Source organism: Heterodontus francisci, chromosome 4 (assembly GCF_036365525.1).
Source record: "Heterodontus francisci isolate sHetFra1 chromosome 4, sHetFra1.hap1, whole genome shotgun sequence".
Lineage (NCBI taxonomy): Eukaryota > Metazoa > Chordata > Chondrichthyes > Heterodontiformes > Heterodontidae > Heterodontus > Heterodontus francisci.
In genome coordinates this window covers 41,110,262-41,136,190 of record NC_090374.1, presented here as the reverse complement: position 1 = coordinate 41,136,190, position 25,929 = coordinate 41,110,262, and the positions used below count along the sequence as shown (strand labels likewise).

Genomic DNA, 25,929 nt, shown 5'->3' with positions numbered 1-25,929 from the left:
CTTGCAAGTCTTTGGCTGTGGGAGGAAACCGGAGCACCTGGCGGAAACCCACGCGGTCACAGGGAGAACTTGCAAACTCCGCACAGGCAGTATCCAGAACCGAACCCGGGTTGCTGGAGTTGTGATGCTGCGGTGCTAACCACTGCGCTGCCCCAAAAGTCTCTCCACATAACTAAAGCCCATCATCCCAGGTACATTTCTGGTAAATATCTACTTCATCCTCTCTGGTGCACAGAATTGAGCACAATACCCCAGCTGAGGCCTAACCTGTGTTTTATAAAGGTTTAAAAAACTTTTTTGCTTTTGCATTGTATTTCTTTGTTAATATGCCTTTTTAACAGCCTTCTCAGCCTGTCCTGCCACCTTCAAAGATTTGGATACATATGTACCCCCTCAGGTCTCTGTTTCTGCACCCCCCTTTAAAATTGTACCAATTCATTTTTTTGCCTCTGGTCATTCTTCCCACCAAAATGTATCATTTCACGCTTCTCTCCATTAAATTTCAGCTGCCATTCATCTGCCCATTTTTCCAGTCTATGTCCTGTTACATCCCCCTCATTGTTCACTCCATTGCCGAGTTTCATGTCACCTGCAACCTTTGGAATTATGCCTTGTATACCCAAGTCCAGATCATTAATATACATCAAAATGAGCAGTGATCTTGCCAACCCTGGGGGAACAACACTGTACACTTCCCTCCAGTCTGGAAAAATAGCCATTCACCACTACTCTCTACGTTCTGTCCCTGAGCCAATTTTGTATCTATGCTGCTACTATCCTTTTAATCTTGGCTTTTAATTCTGCTTACAAGTCTGTTATGCAGTACATTGTCAAACATTTTTGAAAGTTCCTACACATCAGCTGCATTACCTCACCGTTACTTCATCCATCCAAAAAGATTCTAGAGTCCCCCAATTGCAGCATTCAATTATTTCTTAAATAGCTCTGACTCCACTACTCTAAGTGAAAGTCAACGTCACATAGGGATCACTATCCAGGTGAAGAACAATTTCTTGCTAATGGTCCTAAATTTACCATTTGCAACAATCTTCAGCCAGAAGTGTTGAATGGATGATCCATCTAGGCCTCCTTCTGAGGTCCCCAGCATCACAGATGCCAGTCTTCAGCCAATTCGATTCACTCCACATGATATCAAGAAACGACTGAAGGCACTGGATAGAAACATAGAAAATAGGAACAGGAGTAGGCCATTCGGCCCTTTGAGCCTGCACCGCCATTCAATACGATCATGGCTGATCATCCAAACTCAGTAACCTGTTTCCTCTTTCTCTCCGTATCCCTTGATCCCTTTAGCCCAAAGAACATTAAATATATTCAAGAAAGAGTTAGATAATGATTTGGCCTCAACTGCTTTCTGTGGTAGAGAATTCCACAGGTTCACCACTCTCTGGGTGAAGAAATCCCTCCTCATCTCAGTCCTAAACGGCTTACCCCCATCCTTACGTTGTGACCCCTGGTCCTGGATTCACCCGCCATCGGGAACACCCTTCCTGCATCTAATCTGTCCAGTCCTGATAGAATTTTGTAGGTTTCTATGAGATCCACTCTCATTCTTCTAAACTCTAGCAAATACAAGCCTAATCGACCCAATCTCTCTTCATACATCAGTCCTGCCATCCCAGGATTCAGTCTGGTGAACCTTTGCTGCACTCCCTCCATAGCAAGAACATCCTTCCTCAGATAAGGAGACCAAAACTGCACACAATACTCCAGATGTGGTCTCACCAAGGTCATGTATAATTCCAGCCAGACATCCTTGCTCCTGTACTCAAATCCTCTCGCTATGAAGGCCAACATACATTTGCCTTCTTAACTGCCTGCTACATCTGCATGCTTACTTTCAGCGACTGGTGCACAAGGACACCCAGGTCTCGCTGCACCTCCCTCTTTCCTAATCTATCGCCATTCAGATAATAATCTGCCTTTCTGTTTTTGCCACCAAAGTGGATAATCTTACATTTATCCACATTATACTGCACCTGCCATGTATTTGGCCACTCACTCAACCTGTCCAAATCACACTGGAGCTTCTCTGCATCCTCCTCACAGCTCACACTACCACCCAGCTTTGTGTCATCTGCAAACGTGGATATATTACATTTAATTCCCTCATCTACATCATTAATATCTATTGTTAAGGCTGTGGGCCCTGACAACATTCCGGCAATAGTACTGAAGACCTGTGCTCCAGAACTTCCTGCACCCCTAATCAGGCTGTTCCAGTACAGCTACAACATTGGCATCTACCCGGCAATGTGGAAAATTGCCCAAGTATGTCCCATACACAAAAAGCAGGACAAATCTAACCCGTCCAATTACTGCTCCATCAGTCTACTGTCGATCATCAACAAAGTAATGGAAGGTGTCGTCGACAGTGCTATCAGGCGGTACTTGCTTAGCAATAACCTGCTCACTGATGCTCAGTTTGGGTTTCGCCATGGCCTCTCAGCTCCTGACCTCATTACAGCCTTGGCTCAAACATGGACAAAAGAGCTGAACCCAAGAGGTGAGGTGAGAGTGACTGCCCTTGATATCAAGGCAGCATTTGACCAAGTATGGCATCAAGAAAAACTGGAGTCAATGGGAATCAGGGTGAAAATTCTCCGCTGGTTGGAATCATACCTAGCACAAAGGAAGATGGTGTGGTTGGTGGAGGTCAATCATCTCAGCTCCAGGACATCACTGCAGGAGTTCCTCAGGGTAGTATCCTAGGCCCAATGATCTTTAATTGCTTCATAAATGACCTTCCCTCCATAAGGTCAGAAGTGGGGATGTTCACTGATGATTGCACAATGTTCAGCACCATTTGCGACTCCTCAGATACTGAAGCAGCCATGTCCAGATGCAGCAAGACCTGTACAACATTCAGGCTTGGGCTGATAAGTGGCAAATAACATTCGCGCCACACAAGTGCCAGGCAATGACCATCTCCAACAAGAGAATCAAACCATCGCCCATTGATGTTCAATGGCATTACCATCGCTGAATCCCCCACTATCAACATCCGGGGGGGTTAGCATTGGCCAGAAACTGAACTGGAGTAGCCAAATAATACCATGGCTACAAGAGCAGGTCAGAGGCTAGGGATCCTGCAGTGAGTAGCTCACCTCCTGACTCCCCAAAGCCTATCCACCCTCTAGAAGGCACAAGTCAGGAGTGTGATGGAATATTCTCCACTTGCCTGGATGGGTGCCGCTCCAACACTCAAGAAGCTCAACACCATCCAGGACAAAGCAACCTGCTTGATTGGCATCCCATTCACCACCTTCAACATTCACTCCCTCCACCACCAACGCGCAGTGGCAGCAGTGTGTACCATCTACAAGATGCACTGCAGCATCACACCAAGGCTCCTTAGACAGCACCTTCCAAACCCTTGACCTCTACCACTTCTAGAAGGACAAGGGCAGCAGATGCATGGGAACACCAAGACCTGCAAGTTCCCCTCCAAGCCACACACCATCCTGACTTGGAATTATATCGCCGTTCCTTCACCGTCACTGGGTCAAAATCCTGGAACTCCCTTCCTAACAGCACTGTGGGTCTACCTACCCAACAAGGACTGCAGCGGTTCAAGGCGGCGGCTCACCACCACCTTCTCAAGGGCAATTAGTGATGGGCAATAATGCTCTACTAGCCAGCGACGCCCACATCCCATGAATGAATAAAACAAAAACTTCATCAAGTTAGTCAAACATGATTTATCTTCAACAAATCCATGCTGACTATCATTACTTAGTCCCAACCTTTCCAAGTAGCAATTAACTCTATCCCAGATTATTGTCTTCCTGATGGCACAAGGTCACATCACAGCTATGGATTAGAAAGGCTATTCAGGCCACCTTAATTTATCTTATCCAAAAAAATTCTAGAGTCCCCCAGTTGCAGCATTCAATTATTTCTTAAATGGCACTGACTCCACTAATCTAAGTGCAAGTCTCTGCCACATAGGGATCACTATCTAAGTGAAGAACAATTTATTGGTATTGGTCTTAAATTTACCTTTTACTAGTTTAAAGAAGTGACCCCTTGTCCTTCTCTAAATTAGATTACACAAGTAGTAGTCCACTTGAACTTTTTCCATTCCCTCAGATACCTCTATAAGATCTCTTCTGAGGTGCCACATTTTTTAGCTACATTTCTCTAATTTTTCCTCAAAACTCGGACTCCTGACTTGATGATCAGCCTGGTGGTTCTTCTCTGCACTGCCTCCAGCTGTTGAATGTCTCCTTTGTGCCCAGCAAACCAAACTCATAGTGCAGTCTGACCAAAGCACTAAACTGCTCCCAAACTATGGAAGAAAAGAAATTGAATAGCCAAAATCTAGAAATAGCCAGTTGAGCTATGCTCCAGTCTGAGGGGAAACAAGTGAGTTAATTATATTACTTTCTGCAACAACAAAAAAAGCATCGTGAAATGTAATTGATGGTGTGGACTGCACTCAAAGCAATTTTCTTTTACAAATTCAAGTAGAATTTGTCAATACCTCCAAAGTGTACTTAAAATATGCTAACCTTGACCCCGACTCATTGTGTTGAGTCCCTACAGATGCCCTTGTTTACCCTATGTCATGGTATCTTTAGTTATTTGGCTTCTTTTTACCTTTTGATTTGGAGCAGCATCAGTCTCATCGCAGGCACCATCTTCTTGCTGACCATACAATGGACCCCCAAGGGCTTTTATACGTTTCTCACACTGTTTCTTGGCAACTGTGAGCTGGTTGATATATCTCTTCATATTGCGAGCTCGGAGGAGATCTGTTTTCATGGCAGCTGATTCTTTTCCTTTGCTATCTGCATTGGACATAAAAAGGAGACACTTGGTGATTGGGAAGGTCCCTTTAAAAAATGGAAAAGATTGATCACAAAAATCAGTACCATCAAGACTTTTGAAACAACGCCTTCAAAATAGTCTAAATCCTTTGCCCACCAGTGAAGTGCGAGTCTGCAGCTATTATAGAGTAACAAGAAACAAAAATCTCATTATTTCCCTTCAAGGTCCACCTCGTCTTTGTAAATTCATAAGAACATAAGAAATTCTTGAGGAGTCGTTTGGTAGTACAGAACTTGGGTATTGCTGAAAAGAAGAGACATTAGGTCGAAGCTTTTCGTCTTGCACTCATCAGGACAATTCGCAAGAACACCAAAGTAAGGGAAAACAACAAATTTATACTGCATGAGAAGAGTGCGCTGATTCGTTGGCAAGTGAACTCTGATTGGCTGGCAAGTGAACTCTGATTGGCAGAGGCGTTGCCATGGAGAATGCACCAGTTAACATTGACTAACAGTTAACTGCCAAGCTTTGTTTACAATTTAAACCAGACAGCTTGACTCTGATTGGTCAACGCATTGCCCTGAGGAATGAACCAGCGAATGGCTGTCACTTATTTTGTTTAGCTGAAACAGGCACAATGTTTGTGCATATTCTTTCTGTCTGCAAAGAACAGGGCCTGTGTATTAATATATGAAGCTTCCAGTACATGCAAATGCGCCACACTGCGAGCCCTACTGACAATCTTAAATTAGTTGTCAGAGTAATTCTTAGCACACTGAGGATTATTTAGCAAATGTTGTCCAATCGCAGAATCACATCTAATGTTGGACACTGTGTTTTGAGTTTTGCAAGCACGGGCTGTTTGGGTACGGTCCATACCTTGCCCGTTGCGGACAGCAGAAGGGACATGTTGTTTGATACGATCCGCCAGTCTTTGGGACACCTTTGCATACTATAGAAGCTTTTACAGTCGATTTTTGTGTTTCTCATAGTTAATTTTCATATTCTGTTTATGATACACACTACTGCCGCTGTGCATCGGTGGTGAAGGGAGTGAATGTTGAAAGTGGTAGACGCAGTGCCAATCAAGCAGGCTGCTTTGTCCTGGATGGTGTCCAGCTTCTTGAGTGTTGTTGGAGCTGCACCCATCCAGATAAGTCACACTCCTGACTTGTGCCTTCTAGATGGTGGACAGGCATTGGGGAAACAGGAGGTGAGTTACTCGCCGCAGTATTCCCAGCTTCTGACCTGTTCTTGTAGCCACAGCACTTTTGTGGCTGGTTCAGTTCAGTTTCTGGCTAACAGATTAACAGATCTAATGATTACAATGAATATTACAATCAGAACAGATCTAATGATTACAATGATATTACAATCATAATTACCAGCATTTTATTCAACCAATATTATCAAGGCAACCCGTAATGAACCTTTCTCTTCACAGTAAGTTACTTCCAGCATTGAACACACACAAACATTAGAAAACCCAGTCCTTTTAACAGTAATTGCTTGAACAGGTCATGCTGAGAACACAGCTATAGGATTGCCTCAGGTGCAGGGTCCTTTAAGTTTCACTGAATTGATATTGCGTCAGCATCAGAAAATTAAAATGCTCTCCAGTGATCTAAGGAACATGAATGCCTTGTAAAATTATATAGAACCTTTGTTAGACCACACTTAAGAGTACCATGTACCATTCTGATCGCCATATTATAAAAAGGAGATTGAAACACAAGAGGAAGTGCAAAAAACGATTTACAAGGATAATACTAGCACTGAGAGAGTACTGTCAGGAAAGGCTGGGGCTCTCTTCTTTAGAAAAGAGGAGACTGAGAGGCATTGTGCCCCAAGATTACAAGGATGCTTCCATAACTCACCTGTTCAAATGGAAGGGAAACAAGTCCATCTGTGACAATCATCACGGTATTTCACTTCTCTTCACAGCTGGAAAAATTCTTGCAAGGGTTATTCTCAACAGGATTGTCACTCATCTTACAGACTTGGTGTACCCAGAATCACAGTGTGGCTTTCGTGCTGGACAAGGAACAGTCGACATGATCTTTGTGATGTGTCAAATTCAAGAAAAGTCTTGCGAACAAAACAAGAACCTCTACATGGTGTTTATTGGCCCGACCAAGGTCTTCGACACAGTAAACCGCGAAAGCCTATGGAAGGTGCTGCACAAATATGGCTGCCCTAAAATGATGATCAGGGTCATCTACTCATTTTACGACTGCATGATGGCTAGTGCAATGCAAAATGGTGCCTTGTCAGATGTCTTTCCTGTCGCCAATTGCACCAAGCAAGGCTGTGCAATGGCTCCAGTTCTGTTTGCCATTTACCTTTCGGCCATGCTCTTGTATGCACTCAAAGATCTCGACATAGTACACATTCAGCATTCAATTCAGGACAGGTGGCAGCCTCTTCAATCTGCAAAGGCTCAAGGCTAGCACAAAGATCAAAGAACAACGACGAAGTGAACTCTTGTTTGCTGATGACTGTGCTCTCATAGTACACACTCCAGGACATCCAGCTGCTTGTTTACCACTTTGCCCAAGCCTCAGAATGCTTCAGCCTTACAACAAGTCTGAAAAAGACAGAGATCTTGTACCAAACTGCCCCTGGCCACAAACTTCAAGACCCCATAGTCATAATCAACAATACACTCAACTCAGCTCAGAAGTTCAGCTACCTAGGGACGATCCCCTCTAACATTATTACGTTGGATGATGAAATCGCCCAACACATGGCAAAAGCAAGCTCAGCATTCAGCAGGCTCACCTACAGGCTTTGGAGAGAGCATGGAGTCTGACTCAAAACAAAGATCAAGTCTACTAGGCAGTGGTTCTCACATCACTTCTCTATGGCTAGAGTCATGAACAACCTCCCGGCGTCACATAAAGCAACTAGATGCATTCCACCTTCACTGCTTAAGATCTATCTGCAACATCCAGTGGCAGGACAAGATCCCGAACACCAAAGCTCTTGCAAGGTGCCGCATACCTGTTTGAGAGCATGCTGATCAGAGCTCAGCTTCACTGGGTCGGCCAAGTGGTTCCAGAGTAACAAAGATAGTATCCTACACCCGCACCATAGGACATCCCAAAATTAAATAGGACATCCTGAAAGTTAATCGCAGAGCCTGTAAGTTGGACCCCACTACATGGGAAAAAAATGTATGGACAGATTCAAATGGAGAAGTGTCTGTTGTCAAGCAATCTCAACATTCGAGGAGAACAGAGTCCCTACAGCACATCTCAAAGCTAGTGCCTTCACTCACACCTCCAACAGCGACTTCAAATTTAATATTTGCAATCAGATCTGCAAATCAAGATTTTATTCAACATCACATATGAGATGACACCAACCTAGACGGTGAACAACCAGTCTTCTTGCTGAACACCCATCCATCAAAGCGATGGGAGAATCCATCATCACTGGAACTGAGAGGGTACTGTCAGGAAACACTGAAAGGCTGGGGCTCTCTTCTTTAGAAAAGAGAAGACAGAGAGGTTACCTGACAGGCTATTGAAATTACGAAGGGGTTCGAGAGAGTTGACACGAGGGCATGTTTCCACTTGTTGGGGTGAACAACACTAGGGACATTAATACAAGGTACTAACACATGCAATAAGGAATTCAGGAGAAATATCTTTACTCAGGGTGGTGAGAATGTGGAGTTCACGATCACATGGAGTGTTTGTGGCAGATCACATCAATATATTTAAGGATAAGCTGGAGAAGTACACGAAGGAGAAACCAATGGAAGGATATGTTGATAGGGTCAGATGAAGTAAGGTGGGAGGAATTTCGTGTGCAGCATTATTATTGGCATAGATCGAATGGACTGAGCTGTGCTGGAAAATTCGACATTTATTACATCATGCTTCAATAGAAAGGTTAAATATTCTGTCACTGTGCAAAAAGCAGAATATTAATTTGCTTTGAAAATACTTGTTTACCACTTTAAATTGGTTTTACGGAATGACATAAACTTATTTGTTAAATACTATTACTTTAAGAGTGCCTACTATATCAGTAGCCAGGCGGCATTTAAAAAGTAATCGTTGCGGTATAATAGCTTGATAGATGAAGAGATTTGAGTGTTTGATTTCCAACCAAATCATCAGACTTTGAATTCCAGAATGTAACATGCAACGCGCTTGCATCAAGTGCATGAGCTGTCAAATATCCTGCGTGTTGTTCAATGTAAGTGAGAGAAAAATCTGCCACCTTGAGCGCAGAAGCAAAAACTGATATATAATGACTCACGGCAGTAATCACTGATGACGTCAGCCAGGGCCAGCTGACGACAGTAATAGTGCATCAGCTGCAGGACTTAGGACTGCAATAAAAACAACGCATAGCATTCCAAAAATGATTCATTATTTGGGTTTGGCTCCATGCCAGAGAAGCAAGTAGGTGATGTAGAGCCAAAAAGTTAGGTTTGAAGGATGAAAACAAAGTGGAAGGGCTTGGACACATAGCTGTTGAGTGTGAGAGCCTAATTAATTAAGGCTTTGCACCAAATGTACAGCCAAAGAAGCAGGAAGCTGGGAGAAGTATGCAGAAGAACACAGTTGCTTGAGTGAAGAATGCAAGTCAGCCTTAGGCCTGGGATGAACTGCAAAGGTATTGAGGCTGATAAATGAGTATTTTTATATCAATGTGCTAAGGCACAGGGAGCTAACCAATTCTGGCAAGGACAAGAGGAGTTAGTGAACAGAGATTTGTGCAAGATCGGATGCAGGTAACTGAGTTCTGGATGAGTTAGTGTAAGTATAGGGCAGAGTTGCGAGGCTACCATGCAGGATGTCGGAGAAGTGAGGCTGGAGATGGCAAAGGTATGAGGGGAGGTTGGGAAAAAGGAGGACAATATTTCAGAGCTAGGAGTAAGTGGTCTTTGGAACCAATGGAGTTTGAAGATGAGTCAGGTCAAGTAGAACACCAACTTAAGCAGAAAACCAGAAAGGGATAGAATCAAGGAATAATGCCTCAGGCAGGAGCCAGACAGGACGTCTTGCCAATGTTGAGGTACTCAAAGGCCTCACTCATCCTCCTGCTGGTGAGCAAGCCATCAGACAGCACAGCAACAGTCATGGCATCAAGAGATAAAGGTGGATATCTTTGGTGCATACATAATAGCTAACCCCATGCAAACAGATAAGTGTCAATGAGGGACAACATATAGAAGAGGAATAGAATGAGATGGAACCTTGGAGCAAACTAGGTGGTTGTGCAGGCATTTGAAGAGGTGGCTCCACAAATATCCCCATCCTCAATCATGGGGGAGCCCAGCACATCAGTGCAAAAGACAATGCTGAAGCATTTGCATCAATCTTCAGCCAGAAGTGCTGAGTGGATGATCCATCTCAGTCTTCTCCTGAAGCCCCCAGCATCACAGATGCAAGTCTTCAGTCAATTTGATTCACTCCACGTGAAATCAAAAAACGGCTAAAGGCACTGGATATTGCAAAGGCTATGGGCCCTGACAACATTCCGGCAATCGTACTGAAGACCTGTGCTCCAGAACTAGCCATGCCCCTAGCCAAGCTATTCCAGCACAGCTAGAACACTGGCATCGACCTGGCAATGTGGAAAATTGCCCAAGTATGTCCCGTACACAAAAAGCAGGACAAATCCAACCTGGCTAATTACAGCCCCATCAGCGTACTCTCGATCAGCAGCAAAGTGATGGAAGGTGTCGTTGACAGTGCTATCAAGCGGTACTTGCTCAGCAATAACCTGCTCAGTAACGCTCAGTTTGGGTTCCACCAGGGCCACTCAGTTCCTGATCTCATTACAGTCTTTGTCAAAACAGGGGCAAAAGAGGTGAGGTGAGAATGACTGCCCTTGACATCAAGGCAGCATTTGACCGAGTGTGACATCAAGGAGTCCTATCCAAACCGGAGTCAATGGGAATCAGGGGGAAAACTCTCCGCTGGTTGGAGTCATACATAGCACAAACCAAGATGGTTGTGGTTGTTGGAGGTCAATCATCTCAGTCTCAGGACATCACTGCAGGTGTTCCTCAGGGTAGTGTTCTAGGCCCAATCATCTTCAGCTGCTTCACCAATGGCCTTCCCTCCATCATAAGATCAGAAGTGGAGATGCTCGCTGATGATTGCACAATGTTCAGCACCATTCGCAACTCTTCAGATACTGAAGCAGTGTCCAAATTCAGGAAGACCTGGACAACATCCAGGCTTGGGCTGATAAGTGGCAAGTAACATTTGCGCCACACAAGTGCCAGGCAATGACCATCTCAAACAAGAGAGAATCCAACCATCTCCCCTTAATGTTCAATGGCATTACCATTGCTGAATCCTCCACTATCAACATCTTGGGGGGTTACCATTGACCAGAAACTGAAGTGGACCAGCCACATAAATACTGTGGCTACAAGAGCCGGTCAGAGGCTTGAAATTCTGCAGCGAGTAACTCACCTCCTGAATCCCCAGTGCCTGTCCACCATCTACAAGGCACAAGTAAGGACAGTGATGGAATACTCTCCATTTGACTGGATGAGTGCAGCTCCAACAACATTAAAGAATCTCAACACCATCCGGGATAAAGCAGCCTGCTTGATTAGCACCCCATCCACCACCGATGCACAGTGGCAGCAGTGTGTAGCATCTACAAGATGCACTGCAGCAACTCACCAAGGCTCCTTCGACAGCACCTTCCAAACCCACAACCTCTACCTAGAAGGACAAGGGCTGCAGATGCATGGGAACACCACCACCTGCAAGTTCCCCTCCAAGACACACACCATCTTGACTTGGAACTACATCACCATTCCTTCGCTGTCGCTAGGTCAAAATCCTGGAATTCCCTTCCTAACAGCACTGTGGGTGTACCTACACCCTAAGGATTGCAGCGGTTCAAGAAGGCAGCTCACCACCACCTTCTCAAGGGCAATAAATGCTGGCCTTCTCATGAACGAATAAAAAAAAATGATGCAATGGTTCCAGTGATGTAGGTCAAAATGGAATCCTGTAACAGCAGTACCACAGAGCAGAGCTGCTGGACAAAGATAGAAAGGTAGCGTGATCATCCATGTAAATGTTGTAGGTGGTCAAAGAGGGATACATACTGTGGTAACTGTCATACAGAATATTGTTGCTGACCTTACCCACACTGATCTCAGCAATGGGTTTGCGGTAGAAGCCATAATACTGAAGGGATTTGATGAGGGAGTAGTGGAACAGTTGGATAGTGAAGATGTGACCTAAAACCTTAGAGGGAAATGTGTGTTGCGGGGGGGGGGGCTGTGGGTGGTGGTACGGGGCGGTGAGATGCAGAATATGCAGTTTTTGGAAAGTCCACAGGGTCAAGAGTAGTATTTTTAAGAAAAGCATGATTATAGGTGTTAGAAAGGGAAAAGAGAAACACAGTGCTGAAACAAAAGACAGTAGACAATGTCGGAAAGCAGTGGGCCAAAAAAGGAGTAGCTGGGAAGATCAAAGCGATTGGCACCCCCACCTTCCTTGGCCTAACCAGTAACGGCTGTGACTTCAACTATCTATCTTTGTTCCACTCCCTGGAATTGCCTCCCTAAATCCCTTTGCCTTCCTTTCCTTATTTAAGGTCTTACATCGCATTTCTGGATTTTTTTCGCCATTGGCAGTGGTTAGAGGTTATTTTAGTTAAGGTGACTCACTGATGTGGCAATGTTTTTTTTCGTTCATGGGATGTGGGCATTGCGTAAGCCAGCATTTATTGCACATCCCTAATTACCCTTGAGAAGGTAGTGGTGAGCTGCCTTCTTGAACCACTGCAGTCCTTGGGGTGTAGGTACACCCACAGTGCTGTTAGGAAGGGAGTTCTTGCATTTTGCACCAGTTGCAGACAACTGAATGGTTTGCTAGGCCATTTCAGAGTCAACCACCTTGTTGTGGATCTGGAGTCACATGTCGGCCAGACCAGGTAAGGACAGCAGAATTCCTTCCCTAAAGGATACCAGTGAATCAGATGGGTTTTACAACAGTCACCATTAGATTAGCTTTTAATTATTAATTGAATTCAAAGTTAACCATCTGCCATTGTTGGATTTGAACCCATGTTCCCAGAGTATCAGCATGGACCTCTGAATAACTACTCCGGTGACATTACCACTACCCCACCACCTTCCCATATGTTAGTCAAGTTCATTATCTTTGATCAGTACAACGTATCTTCGTATAATGATCCTACTTGCTTAGTTCAGCCATAACTGTTGCTTTGCATGTTCACTTGGTATGAAATAGAGCAGCTTAATAACTTGTACCTGGACTCACGCTACCAAATGTTTCGCGACAAGCCTTTGAAAAGTTTATGGAGGCACAAAGTAGGACGTATGTGAAAGACACAAATAAATAGTTCGGTTCACAAGTTTATCCTCTTGTTACACTCCTGGGATCCTTCTTTGGCCTCCTTATCTCGAGAAACAATGGGTAAGCACATGGAGGTGGTCAGTGGTGTGTGGAGCAGCGCCTGGAGTGGCTATAAAGGCCAATTCTAGAGTGACAGGCTCTTCCACAGGTGCTGCAGAAAAATTTGTTTGTCAGGGCTGTTACACAGTTGGCTCTCCCCTTGCGCTTCTGTCTTTTTTCCTGCCAACTGCTAAGTCTCTTCGACTCGCCACACTTTAGCTCCGCCTTTATGGCTGCCCCCAGTTCTGGCAATCGCTGGCAACTGACTCCCATGACTTGTGATCAATGTCACAGGACTTCATGTCACGTTTGCAGACGTCTTTAAAGCGGAGGCATGGACGGCCGGTGGGTCTGATACCAGTGGCGAGCTCGCTGTACAATGTGTCTTTGGGGATCCTGCCATCTTCCATGTGGCTCACATGGCCAAGCCATCTCAAGTGCCGCTGACTCAGTAGTGTGTATAAGCTGGGGATGTTGGCCGCCTTGAGGACTTCTGTGTTGGAGATACGGTCCTGCCACCTGATGCCAAGTATTCTCCGGAGGCAGCGAAGATGGAATGAATTGAGACGTCGCTCTTGGCTGACATACGTTGTCCAGGCCTCGCTGCCAGAGAGCAAGGTGCTGAGGACACAGGCTTGATACACTCGGACTTTTGTGTTCAGTGTCAGTGCACCATTTTCCCACACTCTCTTGGCCAGTCTGGACATAGCAGTGGAAGCCTTTCCCATGTGCTTGTTGATTTCTGCATCTAGAGACAGGTTACTGGTGATAGTTGAGCCTAGGCAGGTGAACTCTTGAACCACTTCCAGAGCGTGGTCGCCGATATTGATGGATGGAGCATTTCTGACGTCCTGTCCCATGATGTTCGTTTTCTTGAGGCTGATGGTTAGGCCAAATTCGTTGCAGGCAGCCGCAAACCTGTCGATGAGACTCTACAGACACTCTTCAGTGTGAGATGTTAAAGCAGCATCGTCAGCAAAGAGGAGTTCCCTGATGAGGACTTTCCGTACTTTGGTCTTCGCTCTTAGATGGGCAAGGTTGAACAACCTGCCCCCTGATCTTGTGTGGAGGAAAATTCCTTCTTCTGAAGACTTGAACGCATGTGAGAGCAGCAGGGAGAAGAAAATCCCAAACAGTGTGGGTGCGAGAACACAGCCCTGTTTCACGCCACTCAGGATAGGAAAGGGGTCTGATGAGGTGCCGCTATGCTGAATTGTGCCTTTCATATTGTCATGGAATGAGGTGATGATACTTAGTAGCTTTGGGGAACATCCAATCTTTTCTAGTAGTCTGAAGAGACCACGTCTGCTGACGAGGCCAAAGACTTTGGTGAGATCAATGAAAGCAATGTAGAGGGGCATCTGTTGTTCACGGCATTTCTCCTATATCTGACTAAGGGAGAACAGCATGTCAATGGTCGATCTCTCTGCACGAAAGCCACACTGTGCCTCAGGGTAGACGCGCTCGGCCAGCTTCTGGAGCCTGTTTAAAGCGACTCGAGCAAAGACTTTCCCCACTATGCTGAGCAGGGATATTCCACGGTAGTTGTTGCAGTCACCGCGGTCACCTTTGTTTTTATAGAGGGTGATGATATTGGCATCGCGCATGTCCTGAGGTACTGCTCCCTCGTCACAGCACAGGCAAAGCAGTTCATGTAGTGCTGAGAGTATAGCAGGTTTGGCCCTCTTGATTATTTCAGGGGTAATGCTGTCTTTCCCAGGGGCTTTTCCGCTGGCTAGCATCATATAAATATATATTGGAAAGTGCACATTCATTCCTATATGCAAATGCTTTTAGAAGAGTGACTAGCAATGCTATACTCAATAGAATATCTGGGATGGTGATTTTTGCCCAGCAGGTGGAGAATGATGGTAGAGGTATTGTAAGTGGATATACAATTGTGGATATCAAGAGGAACAATTGACTGGAAACAATAAAAATGGCAAAGGTCCCACCAACAGGGAGCTTGAGTGATGGCCACAGGTATGAGTAGAAAAATTGATATGCAAAGTGATGAAGAATGAGAACAGGAAGTGGAACAGTTAGAGATGGAGCAGAGGAATTTAGGATTAGATTTAAGTAAGTGAGGGCAAGGAGTCACTTGGTGCACAGCTTAAGTGAGGAAAATGTCGACGTAATTTGGTGAACAAGTCACTGAAGGAATCAGATAATTGATAGACAATAAAGACCTTTAAAGAAGTGTAGCAGGTTTAGTGATGGGTGAGGTACTCCAATTCAGAGATGCAGCTGTAAGTATGAGTGGTCAAGTCAAAATGGGACCTGGAGATGAGAGACATCACCACCACAGTTTGGGTGGCGACTGGGTAGCCATTGGGCACGGAATGTGAAGCTGGTCAGTGTGGTCTCAATGAGGGGAAAGGAATCACAGTCAGTGAGTCACATTTCAGTCATGCTCAGAATGTCAACTGATTTGTTCAGAATGATGTCATGAATGGAAAAGGCTTTATTTTCAAAGAACTGGTCCTCTGGTAGGGTTATCTTCACTGCCCTCGTAGTGGTACTTACAGAAATAGTTTCATCAGATGGCAGGAGTCAGAATTGGTTGGAGAGAGAATTAAAGTAATTTACCCCATGAAATGGTGTGAACACTTGCATAGAGGAGCAAGAACAACTAACAACATGGTCAAGTGGAGGATATTTAGGTTGAAGGAGAGGAAAGATGTGGGTCCATCTAGGAGCATCAACAGCACAGAAGATTAAACATGGTGGAGGGGGGAGGATTTAAGAGAAGACAGAGAGTAAGAATGAAAGGAAAGAAAAAATAAACAGAGAGAATAGATCGAATGATTTGGACTGGAAGAGAAGAGGAAAGGTTAGGGGCACAGTGACTGGGAGATATGGAGGTAGTGCAGTTAGGTCCGAAAAGCAGCCACAAATACATCAAGGTTATCGCTTGTGGCCATATGTGTGTATGTGTATAACCTTGCTGAAAATGATTCGTGTTTATTGCAGCATCTCCATCACAAGAACATTTCATGACAGCGCCTACAAAATTCTTCGTAAAGACTATCTTTATGCAGTGCATTATTTAAGAGCAATTTTGCTGGGAAAGGGATGCGATTGCTACTGAGTGAGCAGAATTTGGCCTGAACTACAGTGAATAATTAGTAAGAAATCATCAATTTATTTTATAATTTAGTTGATTTTTGAGAGTACTAACTGGGTTGACTTAATTGACAAGCTAACAATTATTTCGGTTCAGAATTAAATTAGAGGGGTGATGAGGAAAAACATTTTTCACCCAGAGGGTGGTGGGGGTCTCGAACTCACTGCTCAAAAGGGTAGTTGAGGCAGAGATCCTCATCTCATTCAAAAGGAGTCTGGATATGCACCTCAAGTGCCACAATCTGCAGGGCCACAGACCAAATGCTGGAAGGTGGGATTAGAATAGGTAGATTGTTTCTCGGCTGGCATAGACACAATGGGCCAAGTGGCCTCTTTCTGTGCCTTAAACTTTCTATGATTCTATTTATTCAATGTACTGGTGCTGAGGTGTGATGCTTTACTGTTTGACCATTGTGGTACCTTTTTATTTGTGCTGTGTTGTTCTGGGTAGCCTTAAGTAGATTGTACAAGCCAGAGGGAGACGGGTAAGGGAAAGTAACAGATTGACTTTGAAGCATAGCAGAGTTTGACACTTGAATGTCGTTGGCTTGCAGCATTTTCAATTATTCGAGTCCTTTTGAGTTCATTATGGCAGGCTAGTACAAACAATGTTGCGTAGAACTTGCACAAGTTTCTAGAAACCAACAACAATAGGGCTATGAAGTATAGAGTCATAGAGAGATACAGCACCGAAACAGGCCCTTCAGCCCAACGAGTCCGCGCCGACTATCAACCACCCATTTATACTAATCTATATTAATCCCATTTTTCCCTCACACATCCCCACCTTCCCTCAATTCTCCTACCACCTACCTACACTAGGGGCAATTTTTACAATGGCCAATTTACCTATCAACCCGCAAGTCTTTGGCACGTGGGAGGAAACCGGAGCACCCGGAGGAAACCCACACGGTCACAGGGAGAACTTGCAAACTCCGCACAGGCAGTACCCAAAACCGAACCAGGGTCTCTGGAGCTGTGAAGCTGCGGTGCTAACCACTGCGCCACTAGGCGACTTGTTCCAGCTCAAAATGACTGAACCTAAACATTCATTTGCACTCAATGTGATAAGGAAGAGTTCCTAACAGTACATTGCAGGAGGTGATTAGTGACCCCACAGTGAAACAGACCGAGAGAAAACGGTTACCATACACCAGGGACCGAACAGAAACACTGGTACAGGTAGTGCAGGAAAGGCTTGAAGGTCGTATAGACATACATACAGAACTGGATAGCCAAGACATACACAAGGATGGTATCACAGGAAGGAAATCACAACAGTATTTTGGCAATGTGTATCATGAGGGGTGGGTGTGGTGGCAAGAAGAAAGGTGCCGAGAAAGCCAAGTGGTAGTTATATGGGATTCTATTCATTAGCATGACAGATAGTATTTTTATGTAGCTGGGTCAGTGGTCCCAACAGGTTAGTTGCTTTCCAGGTGCTAAGATAAGGGAGATAACTGAGCAGTAGAGAAGATTCCAGAATGGGAAGGTAAGCAGCCAGAAGTCATTCGTTCATACTGGAACCAATGACATAGGGATGAACAGGATTGGAGGTCTTACAAAGGAAACAGATGTTGGGAGTCAGATTCAGATTTCCAGATCATTAGAAACTGGGGTGGGGTAAAGCTCTATGGATGGATGGGCTTCACCTAAACTAAAAAAGGGACCAATATCTATGCAGAGGGAGTAAAGCAAGCAGTGGGAGAGGATTTAATTGTGTAAGTGGGAGATGAGGGGAGTAGTGAAGGCAAATTTTACAATGTATGGGGGAGGTGCAAAAAATGGGGTTGGCATCCTTCCATCTACAAAAGATGATGGACATGCAGCAAACAAAAAAAACAGGTATTGTAAAAAAAGCAGAGCAATCGAAAATAAGCAGCTCAGGAGGGGGTTAAGGAAAGACACTGCTATAAGCATAAAGAGGTATTCAGGAGAAATATAACGAAAGAGAGAACAAGAAAAAATTGAAGAAATGGAGTACTAACGAGTATGAAATTTGTCACAGTTTCGGTGTTTCAATGTAAATATGCAAAGTATTAGAAATAATATCAGGAAACTAGATACACTAATTAGAATTATGGAATGTAACATTTCAACCTTGACAGAAATTTGGCTTTCAAGTCTGGGAATTAAACATCCCTGACTAAGGAATTTGTAGCAGATAGAAAAAGACAAAAGGAAGTAGCCTTATAAATTAAAGCTACAGAAATCACTGTTTTTATTGATGACAGAGTAGAGTTTAAATATAGTAAATAACCTGTCACTATACAGTAAGTACATTATAGGTCAGTGAATAGTGGGAAAGCAGGAGGCGATAAGTAGGAAAGCAATAAAAACATAAAGTGTTGGAAATACTCAGCAGATCTGGCAGCATCTATGGAGAGAGAAGCAGAGTTAACGTTTCAGGCCTGTGATCCTTCATCCCTGATTCCAGCGCTTTGTTTTTTTTTGCAGATTTCCAGCATCGGCAGTATTTTGCTTTTAATTTAGGTAGGAAAGCAGGTTGTAAGGAGAACACAGAGGTTGCAAAGAGATATACATAGGTTACGTGAGTGGGCAAAAATTTGGCAGATGGAATATAGTGTGGGAAAATGTGAGGTTGTCCACTTTGGTGGGAAGAATGGAAAAGCAGATTATTTAAATGGAGAGAGATTGCAAAACACTGCAGTACAGAGGGATCTGGGTGTCCTCGTACATGAATCACAAAACATTAGCATGCAGGTACAGCAAGTAATTAGAAAGGCAAATGGAACGTTGGCATTTATTGCTAGGGAGTTGGTGTATAAAAGTTGGGAAGTCTTGCTACAACTGTACAGGGCATTGGTGAGACCACAGCTAGAGTACGGAGTAAATTTCTGGTCTCCTTATTTAAGAAGGGATATACTTGCATTGGAGGCAGTTCAGAGAAGGTTCACTAGGTTGATTCCTGGGATAAAGGGATTGTCTTATGAGGAAAAGTTGAGCAGGTTGGGCCTGTACCCATTAGCATTTAGAAGAATGAGAGGTGATCTTATTGAAACACAAGATTCTGAAGGGGCTTGATGTTAGATGCTGAGAGGATGCTTCCCCTCGTGGGGGAATCTAGAACTAGGGGACAATAATAAGGGGGCTCCCATTTAAGATGGAGATGAGGGGGAAATTTATTTTCTCAGAAAGTTGTTAATCTTTGGAATTCTCATCCCAGGAAGCAGTGGAGGCTGGGTCATTGAATATATTCAAGGCTGAATTAGACAGATTTTTGATCTACAAAGGAGTCAAGGGTCATCGGGGAGGGGGCGGGGGAGGGAAGGGCAGGCAGGAAAGTGGAGTTATTGCCACAATCAGATCAGCCATGATATTACTGAATGGAGGAGCAGGCTTGAGGGGCTAAATGGCCTATGCCTGCTCCTAGTTCTATTGTAGGATGGGATTTGCAGGCAATTTAGAGAGATTTGCAGTGGTCACAGATTTGTAATTAAGGTGAAACTTTAACTATCGTAAAGCACATGCAAATATAAAAACACAACTCTGAAAAACCAAGCATTACAGTCTGCCTTGTGCTTTTTCCCAGTTCTCGTCTCACAGAAATTCTTTGAAGATGCGTAATGGGAATGGCTGTAGCTTAAAAGAATCATAGCTGTACCAGAGGTTTTTATGTAGCTGCAATTTGACATATAAGCTGCGGAATATTTTGTTCCAAAATTTTAGCTGTTACTCTTCCATGACCACCAGGGTGCAGTAGATGCTGTATCAGCTAAAATAAAGTGCCCCATTAGTTTTCATCAAAATTAAAAACAGCTTGCCAATCAGCATCAACAGACATGCCACTGAACATAAATACACTCCAAAACTGTACTAGACATCAAATTACATAGGAATTTACAGCACAGAAACAGGTCATTTGGCCCAACTGGTCCATGCTGGTGTTTATGCTCCATGTGAGCCTCCTCCCACCTTACTTCATCTTATTCTATCAACATATCCTTTCTCCCTCATGTACTTATCAAGCTTTCCCTCAACCTTTATTCACCTTAACCCTTCCATGCGGTAGCAAATTTCACATTCTAACCACTCTCGAAGCAAAGAAGCTTCTCTAGAATTCCTTCTTGTATTTATTAGTAACTATTTTATATTCACACCTTCTAGATTTAGGCAATTACAAGTGGAAACATCCTCTCCACATGTACACTATCGAACCCCTTTATATTTGAAAGGCCTATCAGGTCATCTCTCAGTCTCATTCCTAAAGAAATGACCCTTAGCTTGTTCAGTCATTCCTGATAGTTGTCCCCCCTCAGTCTGGTATCATCCTATTAAATCTTTTTTGTACTTGCTCCAGCACCAGTAATTTTGTAATATGGAGACCAGAACTGTGTACAGTATCCTAAATGTGATCTACCCAAGACAACATAGTTAATGGGTTGGAATTTTCCATCAATTGACTCCTTCACCACGACCTCAGCAGAATGAGGCCCAGGAGATTTTAAACTCCCGGGACTCATTTGCATAGGCCCTTCAGAATAGGCAGGGACATGCCAGTTGGCTGGCGGTCGGCATCGAAAGGTCGGGTGGCAGCAAGTTGCCGCTGGGGACTAAAGGAATGGTCCCTGGATCTCAGGTAAGTGGCTGGGAGGGGGTTCAGAAGAGCCTTACAGTAGGAGGGGAAGCTTGGGGTAGGGGTGGCTTAAATGTTCTTTGTGGGGTCCAGTGGAGCAGGTGTGCTCCTCTGGCACATACAGGAAAGGTAAAAAAAAAGTGTGAAAGTTTTAGGCATCAGGTCCCAAATCCTCTTAAGAACATAAGAAATAGGAGCAGGAGTAGGCCATACAATCCCTCGAGCCTTCTCCACCATTCAATAAAACCATGGCTGATCTTTCACATCAACTCCACTTTCACACTCTACCCATATATCCCATGATTCCTTTGGTGTCCAAAAATCTAAATCGATCTCATTCTTGAATATACTCAACAATTAAGCATCCATAGCCCTAGTAGACAATTCCAAAGATTCACAATCCTCTGAGTGAAGAAACTTCTCTCCAGCTCTATCCCTTATTCCAAGAGTGTGGCCCGGTGTTCTAGATTCCCCAGCCAGGGGAAACAGGCTCTCGGCATCTACCCTATCAAGTCCTCTAAAAACATTTCATCGAGATCACCTCTCATTCTTCTAAATTCCAGAGAATATAGGCCCATTCTACTCAATCTCTCCTTTTACGGCAACCCTCTCATCCCAGGAATCAATTTAGTGAACCTTAGTTGCATCCCCTCATAGGCAAGTATATCCTTCCTTAGGTACAGAGACCAAAATCTGCACAGTTCTCCAGGTGTGGTCTCATCAAAGCCCTATACAACTGCAGCAAGACTTCCTTGCTCTTATACTCCAATCCCCTTGCAATTAAAATAAAAAACTTCCCTTTAGGTTGGTGTCATCAGTGTTAGGGTCCGAAGTTGTTACTGGATGATAAATACCTGGTAGTCCAAGGCTGTCAATTAGTTAATTGTATTCAAGTGTATATATATAATTATAAAGAGTCAGCCAGCACTGGCTGGGGGTGTTGTTTGGAGAGCAGAAGTAAGCTCGGTGACCAGCAATAAACAATTTCCACCAAAGCATCCTAGTCGCAGTGTCTTCTTTAAAAACAGACTTGGAAATTTCTCTAACAATCAGAGCCCAATCTACAATCTATATTTAAAGAAGGACCCTATCAGTTTCTGGCAGATGTCCCTCTCACCTGCTCAGAAGAGCAAAAAGAAAAAAGTCTGAATTTATATAACACTTTTCACATCAGAACATTCCAAAGCACTTTATAGCCAATGAGGTCTACAAGGCTGGAGTTTAATTCCTGGTCAAGAAGCACATTGAACTCCTTCAGTCTATGTGGGAGCAAAGAACTATCCCACAAGATTACAAAGATGCCTCCATTGTTCACCTCCACAAGTGGGAAGGAACTCGCCAATCTTGCAACAATCACAGAGGAATCTCACTTCTCTCCATCGCCGGCAAAATCATCGCCAAAAGCCTTCTGAACCACTGAGAGAAACATCTCGAACAGGATCTGTTGCCAGAGAGTCAGTGCAGTTTCAGAATAGGTCGAGGAACCACTGGAAAGGTGTAAGGTGTTTGCAGTTAGACAGCTCCAGGGAAAATGCCAAGAACCGAGCATTGACCTCTACACCACATTTGTTGACCTGACCAAGGCCTTCGACACAATCAGTCGTGAGGGCCTTTGGAAGGTAATGCAGAAATTCGACTGCCCTGAGGACAGTTCCATGACGGCATACTCATGCGTGTCCTGGATGATCGTGAGTCTTCTGACCCAATCCCAGTCACTAATAGAGTTAAGCAGGGCTGTGTGCTAGCACCAACTCTCTTCAGCATGTTTTTCTCCACCATGCTCTCCGATGCCGTCCATGATTGTGATCCTGGCTTTGAAATCAAACATTGCATGGACGGGAAACTGCTCAATCCAAGAACATACTTCATGATTTCCTGTTTGCTGATGAGTGTGCAATAGTTGCCAGTTCAGAGCTGGACATGCAACGTCGCATGGACTTGTTCTCCAATGCATGTGACAACTTCAGCCTTACAATCATCACAAAGAAAACTGAAGTTATGTACCAGCTGCTCCAGGAAAGCCCCAAGTCGAGGCCATGGTTTCAGTCCATGACGAGAACCTGTCAGCAGCAGCTAAGTTCACTTAGCTCAGCAGCACACATTCTCAAGCTGTCTATATCATGGTGTTCCCATGCATTTGCTGCCCTTGTCCTTCTAGTTGGTAGAGGTCGCAGGTTTGGAAGGTGCTGTCTAAGGAGCCTTGGTGCATTGCTGCAGTGCATCTTGTAGATGGTACACACTGCTGTCACTGTGCGTCAGTGGTGGAGAGAGTGAATGTTTGTAGATGGAGTGCCAATCAAGCAGGCTGCTTTTTCCTGGATGGTGTCGAGCTTCTTGAGTGTTGTTGGAGCTGCACCCATCCAGGCAAGTGGAGAGTATTCCATCACACTCCTGACTTGTGCCTTGTAGATGGTGGACAGGCTTTGGGGAGTCAGCAGGTGAGTTACTCGCCTCAGGATTCCTAGCCGCTGACCTGCTCTTGTAGCCACGATATTTATATGGCTATTCCAGTTCAGTTTCTGGTTAATAGTGGCCCCTAGGATGTTGATAGTGGGGGAGTCAGCAATGGTAACGCTGTTGAATGTCAAGGGGAGATGGTTAGATTCTCTCTTGTTGGAGATGGTCATTGCCTGGCACTTGTGTGGCGCGAATGTTACTTGCCACTTATCAGCCCAAGCCTGGATATTGTCCAGGTCTTGCTGCATTTCTACACGGACTGCTTCAGTATCTGCGGAGTCACGAATGGCGCTGGACATTGTGCAATCATCAGCGAACATCCCCACTTCTGACCTTATGATTGAAGGTAGGTCATTGATGAAGCAGCTGAAGATAGTTGGGCCTAGGACACTACCCTGAGGAACTCCTGCAGTGATGTCCTGGAGCTCAGATGATTGACCTCCAACAATCACAACCATCTTCCTTTGCGTGAGGTATGAGTCCAGCCAGTGGAGGGTTTTCCCCGATTCCCATTGACCTCAGTTTTGCTAGGGCTCCTTGATGCCATACTCGGTCAAATGCTGCCTTGATGTCAAGGGCAGTCACTCTCACCTCACCTCTTTTGTCCATGTTTGAACCAAGGCTGTAATGAGGTCAGGAGCTGAGTGGCCCTGGCGGAACCCAAACCTACGCACCCACCGGAAATCTACCCAACACCCCAGATGATGGACATGGTCATCTTCACCTCAAAGGACTAACAACATCACCAATAACATACGTCAGTGCAGTCACTGTTGTAGTAAACAGGGCAGCCAATTTGTGCACAGCAAAGTCCCTCAAACAGCAATGAAATACATGACCAGATAGTTCTTTCACTTGGCATTGGTTGAGGGATAAGTATTGACTATGACATAAGGGAGGATTCCTGTTCTCTTCTTTAAAATAGTGCCATGGAATCATTTACGTTCACCACAGACGGGCCCTCAATTTAACATATCATACAAAATATGGCACCTCTGACAGTGGAGCAATGTATCAGTAGTACACTGGGTGTATCAACCAAGACTGTGTGTTCAAGTTTCTGGAGTGGAACTTGAACCTCATAACCTCTGGACTCAGAGGCGAGAGTGCCACCATGGAGCCACGGCTGATACATAGGTTAAAACCTGTGGGGAGGAGCAGAATCTCGCCATCTGTGAGTTTAATTGCCTGCCCAGTTTTCACTGGGTGGTTAGGGTTAAAGTGACCCTGCCCCTACTCTTCAAACCTTTTGCCAGCCTTGCAGCAGTTTGTTAGGAGGCACAGTTGCATCTTGCAGAAGAGAACTTTAATCTTTCCTAACAAACTTGAAAGTTGAAACTCAGGATGATTTTTCTGAGGACTTCTGCATGGTAGCAAATACCAGGAATGCATATTGCTTCTGTTCAAAATGACAAATAAACATGTAATGAATAAGTAAATGAAATGGTAACCCACTTACATAATGGAATAAGCACAGCGCTGGATGCATTCCTCTCAAAACCGCTGTTACAAGCAATGATTTAGAACTTGGCTTGCTCTGAGTTATCAAATTTGATCAAATCCATTTTAGTGAAGCAAATGGGCCTGTCTTACTTGCCCAAAATATCCAATTGTGTAATAATCCAGAGTCATCTCTTTATTAGCAGAATAATGTTATTATGGCAATGGTTCAATGCCATTTGCAGCTACTTACAGCGGTAATGTTCAATCACACTGTACAAGCTGTTTGTGCCTGCTTCAGTATATAAGATTACTGAATTGCTCGAGGAAAAAGGACAGGAATAAAAATTCCATATATTATAATGACTGTAATCTCAGCATTAATGATTCAGCTAAATAGACACTGCAAAGACGACATGGTAGATAGCCATGAAGAATCACGAGATCCCACCAGCTCTGCAGTCCTGCCACATCCAGTCATGAATAGTGGTGGACAATTAAACAACTAACCAGAGGAGAAGGCTCCACAAATATCCCCATCCTCAAAGATGGAGAAGCCCAGCACATCATTGCAAAAGACAAGGCTGAAGCATTTACATCCATCTTCAGCCAGAAGTGCTGAGTGGATGATCCATCTCCTGAGGTCCCCAGCATCACAGATGCCAGTCTTCAGCCAACCCGATTTAGTCCACGTGATATCACGAAACAGCTGAAAGCAACGGATACTGCAAAGGCTATGGGCCCTGACAACATTCCGGCAATAGTACTGAAGACTTGTGCTCCAGAACTAGCCATGCCTCTAGTCAAGCTGTTCTAGTACAGCTACAACACTGGCATCTACCTGACAATGTGGAAAATTACCCAGGTATGCCCTGCCCACAAAAAACAGGACAAATCCAATCTGGCCAATTACTGCCGTATCACTCTACTTTCGATCAACAGCAAAGTGATGGAAGGTGTCACTGACAGTGCTATTAAGCGCCACTTAACAATAACCTGCTTAGTTTGGATTCTGACAGGGCCGCTCAGCTCCTGACCTCATTACAGACTTGGTCCAAACATGGACAAAAGAGCTGAATTCAAGAGGTGAGATGAGATTGA

At 44.4% G+C, this 25,929-nt stretch overlaps 1 protein-coding gene across 3 annotated transcripts in view; it reads right to left on the bottom strand.

Annotated features, from left to right (window-relative positions):
* The window catches only part of snx25 (sorting nexin 25), a 317,716-nt gene that overhangs the window by 91,429 nt on the left and 200,358 nt on the right, over window positions 1–25,929 (bottom strand). For all 3 annotated transcript variants that reach the window (XM_068029407.1, XM_068029409.1, XM_068029408.1), the window contains exon 8: window positions 4,624–4,814. In XM_068029407.1, the coding sequence (XP_067885508.1) occupies window positions 4,624–4,814 (191 nt within the window). The remainder of the gene's footprint in view (window positions 1–4,623; window positions 4,815–25,929) is intronic.